At 41.0% G+C, this 13,750-nt stretch overlaps 1 protein-coding gene across 1 annotated transcript; it reads right to left on the bottom strand.

Moving 5' to 3' along the window:
- Nucleotides 1–2,955: 2,955 nt before the first annotated feature.
- LOC149276780 (coatomer subunit gamma-1-like) lies at nucleotides 2,956–12,206 on the bottom strand. Its single transcript, XM_089503285.1, has 24 exons — nucleotides 12,170–12,206; nucleotides 11,016–11,068; nucleotides 10,121–10,201; nucleotides 9,882–9,953; nucleotides 9,539–9,618; nucleotides 9,127–9,202; nucleotides 8,923–9,015; nucleotides 8,599–8,685; nucleotides 8,316–8,473; nucleotides 7,877–8,010; nucleotides 7,667–7,734; nucleotides 7,144–7,332; nucleotides 6,950–7,045; nucleotides 6,290–6,533; nucleotides 6,049–6,124; nucleotides 5,540–5,643; nucleotides 5,287–5,412; nucleotides 4,953–5,021; nucleotides 4,694–4,836; nucleotides 4,347–4,518; nucleotides 4,119–4,216; nucleotides 3,618–3,756; nucleotides 3,295–3,393; nucleotides 2,956–3,086 (listed from the first exon to the last, which is right to left on the bottom strand). The coding sequence occupies exons 1-24, from the start codon at nucleotides 12,204–12,206 to the stop codon at nucleotides 2,956–2,958; spliced, it is 2,625 nt and encodes an 874-aa protein (XP_089359411.1).
- Between the last annotated feature and the right edge of the window lie 1,544 nt (nucleotides 12,207–13,750).

Below are 13,750 nucleotides of genomic sequence, written 5' to 3' on the forward strand. Positions count from 1 at the left end.
TAAATCCGACTTATTATTTGACGTGTTACTCCTTGTTACGTCATGGCTTTGTACAGCGCTACTGAATATGTCAGTCCTATCAATCAGTAATAATAACAGCTAACTGATGGCACATACTGCTTAATGACACAGAGGGACACTCGGGGGTTATGTAACAGGTAACACGCAGCTGCAACATACTAGTATTCAAGGAATTCCCACAAGGCCAGGCCTTACCTGTGGCCCCTGTGTTACGATAACATGATTACAAACCCCCTAGAGCCCCCCAATCATTGCAAGTTATTTTAAAAACATGAAATGTAACCATTTAGGTGCCATGGCACAGGGTTGAACATGCATTGTGTGAGGCAACGGACAGCCCCCTGTCACTCAAAGTGTTAACAGCGAGGTTTTACCCGTATCGATACTGCCCATCTGGGACTCACCTACGGTACGGCGGGTGTATCCGTAATTATACGCCCCCCTGTTACGTTAAGAACCGGAAACCACGTTTCGAACCGCCGGCGGAGAGTTTCTGGTGGGAAAGTGCAGGTACGATTACACAACACGTCACGTGGTCGCATGAGCAGTTATGGAGGGTGGGGCTTCTGGTTGACTGACAGCTCCAGGCAGGGAACGTGTATATAGAACTGCGGTAAACAGGACAGACGTTACATCGAGGCTTGCCATTCTGGCTGAGGATCTTGGGAGTTGTAGTGCAGCTCTGAAAAGTCTCAGCATGCATAACCTGTAACGACGCTTGTAGAATGCATTAATCGGATTGGATGATAGAGATGTGTTTTCTACCATTACTGATCAATCCAGCAATATAATGGGGATTTATATAATCTAATCAACTAAGAGTTGGCCTCTGTCTCCTTTTTGTCTGGAACAGTCCCTCTGGGTTGTCTATAATTAACTGCACCGCTACTCTATGGTTTATGATTTAAATGCCAAAAATACCTGGTTTTATATAGACCTCTAGAGACTCTCTTCTTTGGTGCCACCACTTCTGTTGTGTTCAGCTGCACTTTGTGTTGGCATTTGGTGGCAAAGCAACATACCTCCCAACATTTGCTAAAGCGGGACACATTTATTTTAGAGATAGCGGTTATCAGACTTTCACCAACAGACCGCCTGGCCCAAGACAGGCAATACGGTCCTGCAACCTGAAGCGTGAACGACCAGAAAGATGCGGTTTAACTGATTGAATATATATATGTTAGATTGTTTGTGAGCATGGCTGTGTGCGAGAGGGAGCGTGTGTTAGTACGTGTGCTTGTTAGCATAAGTGTGTAAATGTGTGTACGTGAGTTACCGAAGGGGACGCAAGGCTTTACTTGCCCCTGAGCCAGACGGCGCTAGCCCTCCCGTGTTCACCAACCAACACCCCGCTGCTATTTCCCATTCTGGGGATGTGTGCGGCTGAAATAATAAAAACTTATCTGTAGACAAAGCCTAACATTATACTGTTACCCTCCTATACACTTTTTCAGGTTCCTTGTAGTATGCTGGAGATCACCTTGGAGGGTCCTCAGGACCAGTGATGGTCTGTGGCCCCTAGTCTGAGAACAACTGCTATATGCTGAAGAATTTAATGAGAGTAGTTAGTTTTAAGAAGGTTGTTCATAACCCCAACACCCCTCAAAACTCTAGATCTGCGTGGATTTTAGTGTAACTATGGAGAACTTGGCCTGCTCTAGAAAATAGTAACCTCCACTTACATTATAACAAACACTCACTTCTACACAATCTAAAGATACGTGACGCCTCCACCTGAAAGACAAGAAGCCAAAATCGCACAGCTATTGCTTTTCATTCAGGAAGCCAAAATGTTTTGATATTTTCCCCCCTCTTTTTTTTTTTTATTGAGCGTCATTATGCCAAATTTTTACATTTTGCATACAAAGAAAGCAAAAATAGAAATCATATAGGGAACATAGGCAGGTATTTTTACAGGTTCCTTCGATGCAGATGTAATTTATTCCTTAGCATGATCTTGGCCAACAAATTCTGTTATTTTATTTTGATTATTATCTTGTTGGCGTAAAAGATTTGCATGTACCAGGGCTGGGTAGGTTCGGGGGAAAAAAGGCAGGATAAGACATCCCCCCCCCCCCCCCCCCCCCAAAAAAAAAGAAGCTTGTCAGGCTAGAAAGAACCAGATTGCAATTTCATATAAGAGTAGCAGGTTTCACTACAAGAGAAAGATTACAGATAACCCGTCCAGGTACTTTTGACACTTCACAACCATGTCACATAATCGTAAGCCCCACAGATCCAACAATGTATCTATCGCTTATGCAATGAAGCATGAAAATCTCTTTATACACATCGAAATGTTTGTATTCTTTTTTGAATACTAGCCGAGGCAGCTAAAAATGGCGAGTTATACAGTATATAAAAAAGATACACACGCTTTTGGAGCAGAAGGGAGCAGATACGAGATGCAGCATCTGTGTTAAAAAGTTGATGAGATGCTGCATCTAGTATTTCTACGTTTGCACGACATACGCAGAACTTTCACAATTCAGGGAAATTTAATTTCAGTTGCTTTTGAAAACTAAATGTGAAATCGACGTTCAGCAGAGTCAATAATTTAAACAGAATGGAGAAATATGGAGATATATATTTTTTGTATAGTTGTACATTATAAAAGAAGAACCCCTCCTTGGATCATTTGATTTAACAAAGATGTGGTCTTCCTGTTCATCCGTCATAACGCCAGCGTGGAAGAAAAGAAAAATGACTGCTCTGGTCAGGTGACTAATGGCAGGGTTTTGCACACGCAACGCCGGGATGTTTCCGTACGCGCGTGGCAATCACTGGTTAAATGTTTTGTGGGTTTTTTACATTTTTTTTGCGTATGAGAGAGACAAGCAAAGTGATGCTATTCCCTCTGGCACGCAAAATGTTAAACTGCAAATCCCTTTGCGTGCGTAGATTATGTAGTGTAAACGCGGAATTATTTTTTTCTTAACCCACGGCAGCCAAAATGACGTCCACTGGAAATTCTTCTTTGCTGCGTGCCGTGACTTGCATGGTCACCGTGTCTGTCAGGACGAATTTGGCCCGAACCAAGATGTCGTGCCCACCCCGGAACACACCTGTCAAGAAGAAATCGTTATGATATCAGGTTCATTTGGAGTGAACGGCTCTCGTGCCAGCGCATTCCGAATGCCTGGCATGACAGTCCATAGATCAAAAAGGAGCAGAAATCGTCACATTTTAAAAAGTACAGTATTCTTTTAGAGAAGTGCTCCTTAGTAAATTAACCCCTGCCCATCCAGCACAAACTGTGAAATAATAATCTACCTGCAAGGTACAGTGTGTGCGCATTCTTGTTTTCTGGAACTTTATCCGATCGCTCACAGGGCTGCATTCCAAGGAATTTGACTACATTGCCAATTGCCTCTGTTTAAAAATAGATATTTTCTCTGTTAGTTGAACTGAATCATACAATGTAACACACTTGGAATTATAGTTTTTTAAAAACATAAACGAAAAAAAAAACAATATTGCCCCTTTAAATCGTTTCCCGTGCCATTCTGATCTAAGTATATATAAAATGTATGAAGATCAATTCTGGTACAACTGATGAAAGTACCTAATTTACAAAAAATAAAAAAATAACTTGCCTTCTAATGTTTTAATAGTGGATAAATTGAACGTTTCTTCTTTTTCAAACTCATCTCCAACTTCTTCCCAGGCGGCACCAAAGTTTGGCTTCAAAACTTTCTGTATGTGGTCAGCGACTGTGACCTCTACGTCTTCCAGCTGAGTTGAGAAAGGATGTTGGTTTCAAGCTCCAAATTCACAATAAAATACATGTTTATTAAATTTCTCCTGAAATACCAGCCTACGGGAACACCGTTCTGATCCTGTTGCCCCGAGCATCTAGCCGACATTGAAATTAAATCATCCGAATTATTCATACATATCCCGTAATGGACGATTTCCTTTAATAATGCTCAGTAAAAATAAAAAAAACTGCTAATCTAATAAAAACATTCTTTTTTTCTCCCTTTAATTTACATTTTTAGAAAGAATGGGCAGACTTGGGTATGGCTGGTAAACTAAATACAGATGAAAAAAGGATAATTGTTAGGAACATTGTCCATAACTATCCAGGTGCTTACCACATACTCATCTTCATAACCATCCTCCTCTGCTTCTCCAGTATTGGGGTCACAATCCTTTACTGTGAATTTCATCAGACAGCTAAAAGTACATGAAACTGAAGGGAAAAAAATTCCTATTAAACTCTTAAAAACCAAACCAACTACATAATGCCGATACGGCACATTAATGTAATCCCATCAAGAAGCTTTGTATTGATGACTTTGTTCCTGCATATAAGTACATACATGCCGATGGGTCCTCTTCAGGTACAGACACCAAGGTGTAGCATGTTCCAGGGTGATTATATGAAAGGCTTTTAGCTGGGATGCAGGAGATGACTTCATAGCCCTCTGTAGGCTCCATCTGCACGGTGACATTCTCCAGGATCTGATCGTTCAGTGTGTTGGTGCAATCAAACTATAAATAGGAAGCAAATGTATGCCGACATGAAATATATCTATATCTGTATACCTTTACAATTATACTGAATGACCCAAATTAATTTGGTTGCAAATTATGTCACACTCCAATGGTCACATGTCCAACCACAGTTGGTCAGATAGCTTTTCTTTCTCCAAGAACGATACCTCACCTGGAACACCATGTGATTTACAAACGTGTGTTTTGTACAGCGCACAACGTATTCCGTTTCTGATTCAGTAAGCGCAACAGGTTCTGAAGATGACTTGAACAACGGGCCAAGGCCTTTAAATTCTGGAACAGCCGCAAGTTGCTCTGAAACAAAACCAGTAAATAAATTGATAAGAACAGTCTGACAAACGGTTAGCAATGCACTCTCTTTCTTGGAATATAAGACTCATTGTATTTATCTTTCAATGGGTTCAGCTTACCTTGGAATATATCTTGCCTTGTGGACACCACTTTTTCAGGTTGCCGGACAGCTGTGACAGGGGCATTTTCTAAAGAACCAGAAAGAATAGTAAGACTGCAAGTTATTGTAATGACAAAAGTAAATATTATGTATATATACATATTATAGGAAAAACCTTTTCATGTCTGACAGAATACAATTATTTGCGGAAGAAAAAAATAATAATCCTGCATCTACAGTTCACTTCCGCCCTTGCAGCTTCTCATTATTTTCAATAAATTTGCTCTGCTTTTACTATAACTGAAAAGCACATATCCTCAATGCCTAATGAAAAGAATATTTTGCCTACATACCTATTCTCTGTTCAGCCAGAGGGGCTGTTGCCAATGGAACAGACTTCATGTCGAATGGTTTCTCTGATGGTTCCAGGGTATACTGCTGTAAGGCCCTTTCCAGTCCAGGGATGGACACAGACAGTCCTAAGAGCCAGGGAAACAGGTCAGTCGCAGACTTATACTTGGATCCCATTCTGATCAGAACGGTAAAGAGAAATCTATATGTAGCTTTATATACGCTTTTGCGTATTTTGAGTACAGTCATACTAACCATTTAGGATGTAGGTAGAGTTGAGAGCTTTCTGTTTGTGCTCTAAAATGCTCAGATAAAACGTAGCTCTGTCCCTTACTTCATTATCATCGTCCATCACGCATCTGAAACCGTAAGGAAAAAAAGGTGAACAAAACCATGAGAAATGACATGACGTTATGACTAGGGGCAATGTCTGAAATATATATTCCTGGATTCCTAGAGATTGTTTAGAAACAAAAAAACACTTTCAGCAATAAAGAGCAATATTTGAGTAACATGGAAAAAACATTATTGAAAAGTGCAGGGCTGTTCCCTTACACTTGTTCGATGTTGAGATCATTTGTTGACTTTTACACAAAAAGGAGAAAGCATTAATGCTCAATGAGAACCAGCTACACAACCGTACCCCAGTGTAATCATATAACTCAAATCGCCTTCAGCCAACCAGGTCCCATGCTACAGGTTGACAAGAGAAAACTAATGGCCGTCCTCACTGTAGATTTGCAAGTTTTTTTGTAGTTTTTTACCTTCTCAGCAGCACCAAGACACTAGGTAACATGTCTTCGTTTTGGGCACCAAATTTGGCAAGAGCACTGACAGCGCCTGATAAAGAAAAAAAGTAAAGATCATGGGGGGCCTGTGACAGATGCCATCATTCAGAAGCCACGTGGACGGATTAAATGTATAAAATGTACCAACTTCAAAGTGTCTCAACTAAAGTAAATACACAGCTCGCAGTGTGCGTGTGAGAGATGGTTTTAGCCGTACCTGCTCGCACTTCTTCATTCTCCAGGATGACGCGATTGTAAATGAAGCGAATGTACTTGGAAGGATTGTTGGTTCTCGGGCCTTCCTGTCCCAGGAGGTGCAAGATACGAGTGGCCAGGACGGTGAATTCGCAGTCCTCTATGAACTCACACAGGTGGGACAAGCCGGTCTCTTTGCTTTCAGGGTTCTCCTCGATAATGCTGATGATGCAGTCAACAATCGCTCGCTTGTAGTCGAATCCGCCCTGGAAGGAAGAGACAATCTAGCTGAATATGATGCTTTAATCACCCTCCTTCCTCGTGAAATGAAATGAAACGCGTACAAGCGTAAAGTTTCATGCAAGCAACTTTGCTTTAATCTCTGGTAAGCCAATGCCATGTATGCACAGATACGGTGGAAATTCTGATTTTAACCCCTTCATGACAAAGTCCATACACAACCCATTGTCCTTAAAGGGTTAATCACAGTTCCACAATCAACAGAATGTTAGGAGGTATCTTTAGAATGGGTTATTCACTGCCCAAATATACAATAATAATAGACAAATGTAATTGGAAATGTCTCGGAAGCTCGTACCCTGCAGGCTTCAACATAAGAGGCAAAACACACAAAAAAAGAGATTTTCTTAATTGTTATTCACACTCTTGCAACCGCTCCTACCTCTTCCCTTAGCATTGTGAATAAGAAATTCATCATGACGGCGTGTTTGCGGGGATACTTGTGACAAAGAGCACTGATCGCCTGCACCACAACCACCTGAGGGGGTAAAAAAAAAAAGATTATTCAGGAAAAGTGAACACACGCAACATGACTCTGGCCACAGAGGTTAACGTAACGATCATTCTCGAGCAGACCTTGAACTCATCTGAGATTTCAGACATGAAGGAGGAAATCTGCTTCATGAGTCGGTCAATGCTGCTCTCGCTGCCGGTTTTCAGCAGGGTGGTAATAGCCAGCGTGGCGATGCTTCGGTTGGAGTCCGTCACCAGGTTTTCTAAATCCAAGTTGCAAGCAGTTACAGCCGATGGGTGCTTCATGGCCACCTGTAATCAAGCCAGTCAGAGATGAGTAAATAGATACTTCACTTCTTTTGCAATCTGGGGGCACAAGTACCTGCTTATGTGACCCCCGTGCATTTCTGGCATGTATTTAGGGTAGAGGATGAACCTTGCAGTACCCTGACAGCACCAAGACCGAGGGTGCCAGCATCCGAAAATCAAGCTGGCTTAACATCTCTGCATTGTGTGGGAACTTTACTTATATAAATTAAAAGAGGCAAGCGTTGGCAATTCTGTCCAGTAACATTAACATCACACAGTGGTAACCAACTACTGTTAATCAAGTTTTACTTAAATGTGTGTTAGAGAAATACCGTACCTTATTGAGTGTACGAACAGCAGCATATCGAAGAGCTGCTTTGGGGGAACTACAAAACAGCTGCAAAACTGGAAAAAAAGAAATACATAACAACTCAGACATGTATAAATTAGCTTTAAACCAAAACTAGCTGCAAACTTCTGCTATTTCAGATGAATCCAAGATAAACATAAAACTTGGAAGTCTTTAAAAAGTGTGTAGAGGACTCACCAGCCACCGCAGGCGCAAGTTCTTTGGCGGTGCAAGAAGGGAGATTCACTATGGCAGAGGCTGCTTCGTATACAACCATTTCATGCTTATTTCTCAGGCAGCTCTCAATAAAATCAAAGAGGGGGCTGTCCCGGCTGAAAAATAATAAAAATGCGTTACAAACGTTCCTAGCTATTTTCAGATCAAACGCAGCCAAGGAAAAAATCATCCTTGGATATCTTTCACTCATATAACACTGCTTGTCCCGTGTCTTGACCTTGCTCTACTAAGGTCCATAAATGTTGCTGAGAAATGGTAGCCAACGGGGTTCCTATGAAGCACACTAACATCCATCCTAATTTCTAGACATGAAGAAGCCCGCTAACATCATTGTCTCCAATAAAACCTAAATTCCAGCAATTTGCAAACTCCAAATTACATGCAATAAAACCGTCCTTACTTTCCATCTTCTTCTTCCAATAGCTTGCTTGCCACTCGAATCATCATGCAGTAGGCAAAGGGGGACTTCAGACCATGGCGCATGAATTTGCTCAACATCTTGTTGACAGACAGACGGTCATTTTTGCGCACGTGATAAAGGAGCCCCAGAGCGTGATACTGAAAGGGAAGAGATACATTTGCAAATTTAGATAATCATCATACCTGAAATGTCAAGAAGCCACATGTGAATTGCGGATGCCTTATTTTCCCGCTGTATATAAGTAAACGTGTTGAAATCTTACCTGAACCATGATGTTATCACTGGAAGCAGCTTCTTGGGCTTCATTTACCCAGCGCTTTACAACGTCAAAGCTTGTCTTCAGCAGGTGCTGTTGGTCAAATAAAATAGAGAATAAAGTGTTAAAATATAAAATAGTTTTTTCTTGAAAAAGGTGGTGTTGATGCCATAACCACCAGAAAGGCTATTCCATGTTGCTATTAAGATAACCCCTACACATACAATATATATATATATATATATATAAAATTCTAATATTAATATTAAAACATAATTAATAATAAATTAACATAATTAACCCCAACTCATTAACTGTGAATGCACCTACCAGAGAGGAGACCAATGCAGAACTGGATACACTAGGAATTTTGTCCACTATGGCTTGTTTCATGTAGCGTTCAATAGCCTGCAGCATTGTACTCTATACACACAGAGACACCAAATTAGGACTGGTTACTAAACACATAATGGCAAGCTATACAAGGGCAACGCAAGCACTTACATCTTGAGCTATGTTAACAAAACAACTTACATCTGTGATTTTACACAGCGCTCTCACAGCTGGCCCCCTGTAACTGTCGTCCTTCCCGGTCATGTCTTTGGTCAAACTATTAGGGAGAAAAAAAAAGTTATTAAGTTACGAATCGCACATTTATACTTTGACAGGGCTTAAGTGAACTTAAAAGATGTAAAGTCCCAGATTTTTAAACTTAAAAATAATTGAAAAATTATACAATACAATATAGGAAAAGGTCATAAATAATAATAATGATAATATAGCTTCTTTTTACCACATTACAGAAATCATATAGGTGAACAATTGCCTTTTACACGCAAGTTTTACAACTACTACTGTTAATTGGCAAGTGTGACCCCTCTATGCTTTTGTAATTCTTTTTGCCACTCATAACCCCAGACTGCACTAGGACCACCTGGGAGCTCACCTGCTAGTGACAATGATCACATCCTCGGAAATGCTGGCCATCTCTTTTATAGTGAGGTAGCACATTCTTCGAAGCGTCGGCTGTTGGATAAATGTGAGATGCCATTAAGCAGCAAAAGAAAGCAGCTTCATTTATCTGTAGTTGGATAGTAACTGGGGATGCTTATGCATATTGTACATTGGAGACATGCATTTATAAACAATGCAGCCCCGCACCATGCATTTTAAAGCGCATCCTTGGCTAGAAAAATAAAGCCGTTTATCCTATTATAACAAAAATCTAACAAACATGTTATAGCCATACATATAGCACCTATTTCTATCATTTGTGTGACTGCACTTACATCATTTGATTGGAACAGTTTGGTCATGGCAAAGAAAGCTTCTGTTGCCTCTGTGGCACCCATGTGCTCCCCCTGGTGTTAAGAAAAAGAACATTTACATTTAAACCGGGCTATAAGCAAAAAGTTACAATTTTTTTTAAGCAATTCACCGTCACTAAAGCATGTAATATTTTATTAAGTGGCCTCCATCAAGTGACTTCACAGTATCAAGGGGGTAATAAAGTACATGCAGAACCTACCTGATTTATCAAATAAAGTATCTTGGTTAAGATGTGAGCACATTTTCTTGGGTTGATGGGAGTCTCGTTAAACAAACGAGCCTGAAAAAGGAAATAAATATATTGTGTGCATAGATTTCATTCTTTGGCTGTTTTAGGAAACTACAGTTACGCAATTTAAGCTCAAAAACTTCCATTAACCGTCAAAAGCTAACCAATCAAATCCATAACACGAGTTCGAGATGAAGTGCCACTGAACTTTTAAAATACACCTAGAATGTTTTGAAGATGCCAAAGTCATTGTAATAATGCTCCAAAGTTCAGATCCATAGAGGGATAGATTTAACTAGAGCCCCTCTACTGATCTGCAGCTAAAATGAGAGTCTCTCACAGCTGAAGTTAGCAGACAGTCGGTCTTTTTACTTTTCCTCACCGATCATCGGGTGGAACGTGCAATGATCTACTAAGAAAACCGTAAACACTATCTCTCTCAGAAGATACGTCTCGTTTTCAGAATATTTCTGTACCATATTAGATATAACCACAGCTTCTTCCACAAATGCCAGTCTTTTTTTTTTTTTTAACGAGAATGCATCTTTAACAAATACCTTTAAAAAAATGCATGTTTGATGGTACAGAGTAAGAAAACTATTATAGTAAGTGCCTATGCCCTGTACCATGTCACTTGAGTATTTATTTGCCTCCTTCATGTGTCAATGTGTCCATTTTAAAGCGATGAGACATACTTTAAGTGCAAACACCAGAAAATGTATTATAAATTCTGTTTTTCAAAGCAATTTGCACAATTGCACATCTTATACTTAATGCAGTAATATATACCTTTGCGGTATATCCCATAACGATCTGCACGCTGCAAAATGTCATATTTAATACCCGACACACAGAAAACACTTACCTCCTGCAGTACTGCACTTTTCTCGAGGTGTTGGAAAGGGTTGGAGCCACCACCTAAAGTATAAAAACATATACGAAAATTACCCCAAAACATTAAATTACTGAATTACTTTCTTTAAATTTAGACAAGCATTTAGTGTTTAGTTAGTTAACTTAGTGATTCAACAAATGTTTAAAGGTAGCAATTCTTCTATGAAGAATTATACGGTGACAGAAGACAACTCCATTAGCCCAGCCGAAAAAGCAAGATGCGCCCCCGTACAGATTTGGGTTACGCCGATCCATGCGCTGGGGCTGTGCTAGATTATTTGATCCAAGCCAACAATATCCCAGACGTAGACATTGCTGGAGGTCAGAGCCACCTCAGACATCTCCAACCTACATAAAAGTGAGGGTGGGCCGGAAGTGTACTCTTAGGTTGACCACGGCTCTACTTTAAGGGGCGATGGTTATACGAAGTTTATCGATACGTGGATTTTTTTATTTATTTTTTTTTTAAAATAAGCCCGTGCCGTTATAGATGTTGATCTTATCACCTTAACTGACTCGCTCATCAGGGTTAGTCCTACAACTCTCACATATATTTACCATTTACCCTGGCCAGCCCTGGAATCTAAAAAACCCAAAACTCATCACGACAGCACCGACTCGCGCAATCTGACCAGGATCCAAACTGACATCAAAGAGTCAGAATGCTGAATCTGCCCGTTCTTTAGGGATATAAGGGCCCTGACCAGCTCTGCGCCCCCAAAATCATTACTGGTACCAGGTATGGCGGGTGCTGCAGTACAATTTCATCAAGCTAGGGCAATACAGGCAAAGGTATCCTGCGCGGCTGCAATAAAACTACTACTTACTACACTGGAGGGTGCATTTTATTTATAAGTGTTAAAGGTCACGTTACCCACCCCTAGTGACCCAGGCCAGACCCTGACACATAATAACCTGGTCCTAACCCGTGTTTTTTAGCCATTACCCTAAGGGACCAGGCCAGGTGTGAAGTGTATAAAGCTCGCAGGTGTATTAGCAGCACCAACAGGGCCAGGCCTTATGCCTCTGATCTGCCCCATGCACACTCCCAACCCCCAAACAGGGGCCTCCGCAGTACCTCTCCCCACCGACTAACACACGCATACCGATTCCGCACACACTCACCGGACTCTTCGTCCTTCTTATCGAACTTCTTCAGCATCTCTTTGCCTGGGTGAGATCTGCTCCACTTCCTGCCAGGCTGTCACCGGGACACGTCACCCCTGACAACGCAGTCTACGCACGCGCAGGGAGAATGGGCGGAGTATTCGCTGCGAGAACAGGAACTGGTGTCTGGATCGCGAGCGCTGGGACTCCGGAGCGGATGCGTAGTGTGTGGAGAAGACGTGATTGACGGAGCATGCGCAGTGTGTGTGATGTGGGGTTGGCGGCCGTTTTTGTTTTTCTCTCATGTGGATAGAATGAAATGTATGAGGAAGAAAAAGTGCCAGTAATGTTCTAGTTGAAGCTGATTACGGGCCTATTATTGTATATATATATATATATATATATATATATATATGTATATATATATATATATATATATATATATATATATATATATATATATATATATATATATATACATATATATATATATATATATATATATATATATATATATACACACACATATGAAATTAACTTTTTTTTCCTACCTGCAATATTCATCCACATTGTGTTACAACCAATATGTTCTTAGGGCATACATGGGCTGAATATGAGGTACCTGCCAGGATCTAATGGACCCTTGCTTAAAAATTAAAGAGATAATAAAGGCCTGGGACAAGTGTATGCCAATTTTCCATAAATGGGACTTCTCTGACTGATCCTTGAGAGCACCAGTGGTCCAAACAGGCACAATCTATCCGGCTTCAGTTGTTGGCATAAAGACACCTCAATCAAAGAGGGTCAAGAATCTAGAAGCTTACATCGACTGTCAGAATCAAGAGACCCTTACCTCAACCAATGGGTGACCAGAGGCCAGAAGCTAACATCAGCTGGGTAACTCAAGAGACCTTCAGCTCAACCAATGGGTGACCAGAAGACCGCAGATAACATCAACTGGCCAACTCAAGAGACCCTCATCTTAGCTCAACCAAAGGGTGACCAGAAGGCCACGGATAACATCAACTGGCCAACTCAGGAGACCCTCAGCTCAACAAAACGGCGACAAGAAGAATGCAGCTAACATCAGTTGGCCAGCTCAAGAGACCCTCAGCTCAACCAAAGGGGGACCAGAAGACCACAGCTAACAAGAACTGGCAGACAAGAGAGTCCCTAAGCTTACAGAGAAAGATTGCAACTAACTTCAACTGTCTGAATCATGAGACCCCCAACACAACAAACGAGTGACAAGAAGGCAGCAGCCATTTAACATTAAGGATCTTCCTCACAGAAGAATAAGGTTACTCACCCTCAGATGCCACTGAGATTCCACAACCCCATTCGGAGTATGAGCTCTAACTAGCAAGCCCCCATACATCTTTAGTGTTATTTCCCATGGAATCCTTTGCTTACCGATCGGCTGAGCCAGTCGACTCTTTAAGAAAAGATGCAAATATTATCTAAATCAAATAAGGCAAATGTTCGGAAGCTCATGTATTAACCTTCTGTAATCATTGCCTACTTATAGCCAGGAACCTAAAATCGGTTGTTGTATTGAAAAGTGAAAAAAATGTACATACCGTGGTCGTAATCATCGAA

The sequence above is a fragment of the Sceloporus occidentalis genome, unplaced genomic scaffold, assembly GCF_023333645.1.
Source record: "Sceloporus occidentalis isolate IW3139 unplaced genomic scaffold, rSceOcc1.0.p SCAF_225, whole genome shotgun sequence".
Classification (NCBI taxonomy): Eukaryota; Metazoa; Chordata; class Lepidosauria; order Squamata; family Phrynosomatidae; genus Sceloporus; species Sceloporus occidentalis.

Excerpts from the sequence above, each read along its gene's own strand:
- LOC149276780 (XM_089503285.1), bottom strand. The coding sequence starts at position 12,206 with ATGCTGAAGAAGTTCGATAAGAAGGACGAAGAGTCCG. Across the intron at positions 8,011-8,315 it reads TTGGAAGAAGAAGATGGAAA|CCGGGACAGCCCCCTCTTTG; the intron begins GTAAGGACGGTT and ends ATTATTTTTCAG. Across the intron at positions 5,644-6,048 it reads GTCTTGGTGCTGCTGAGAAG|ATGCGTGATGGACGATGATA; the intron begins GTAAAAAACTAC and ends TTACGGTTTCAG.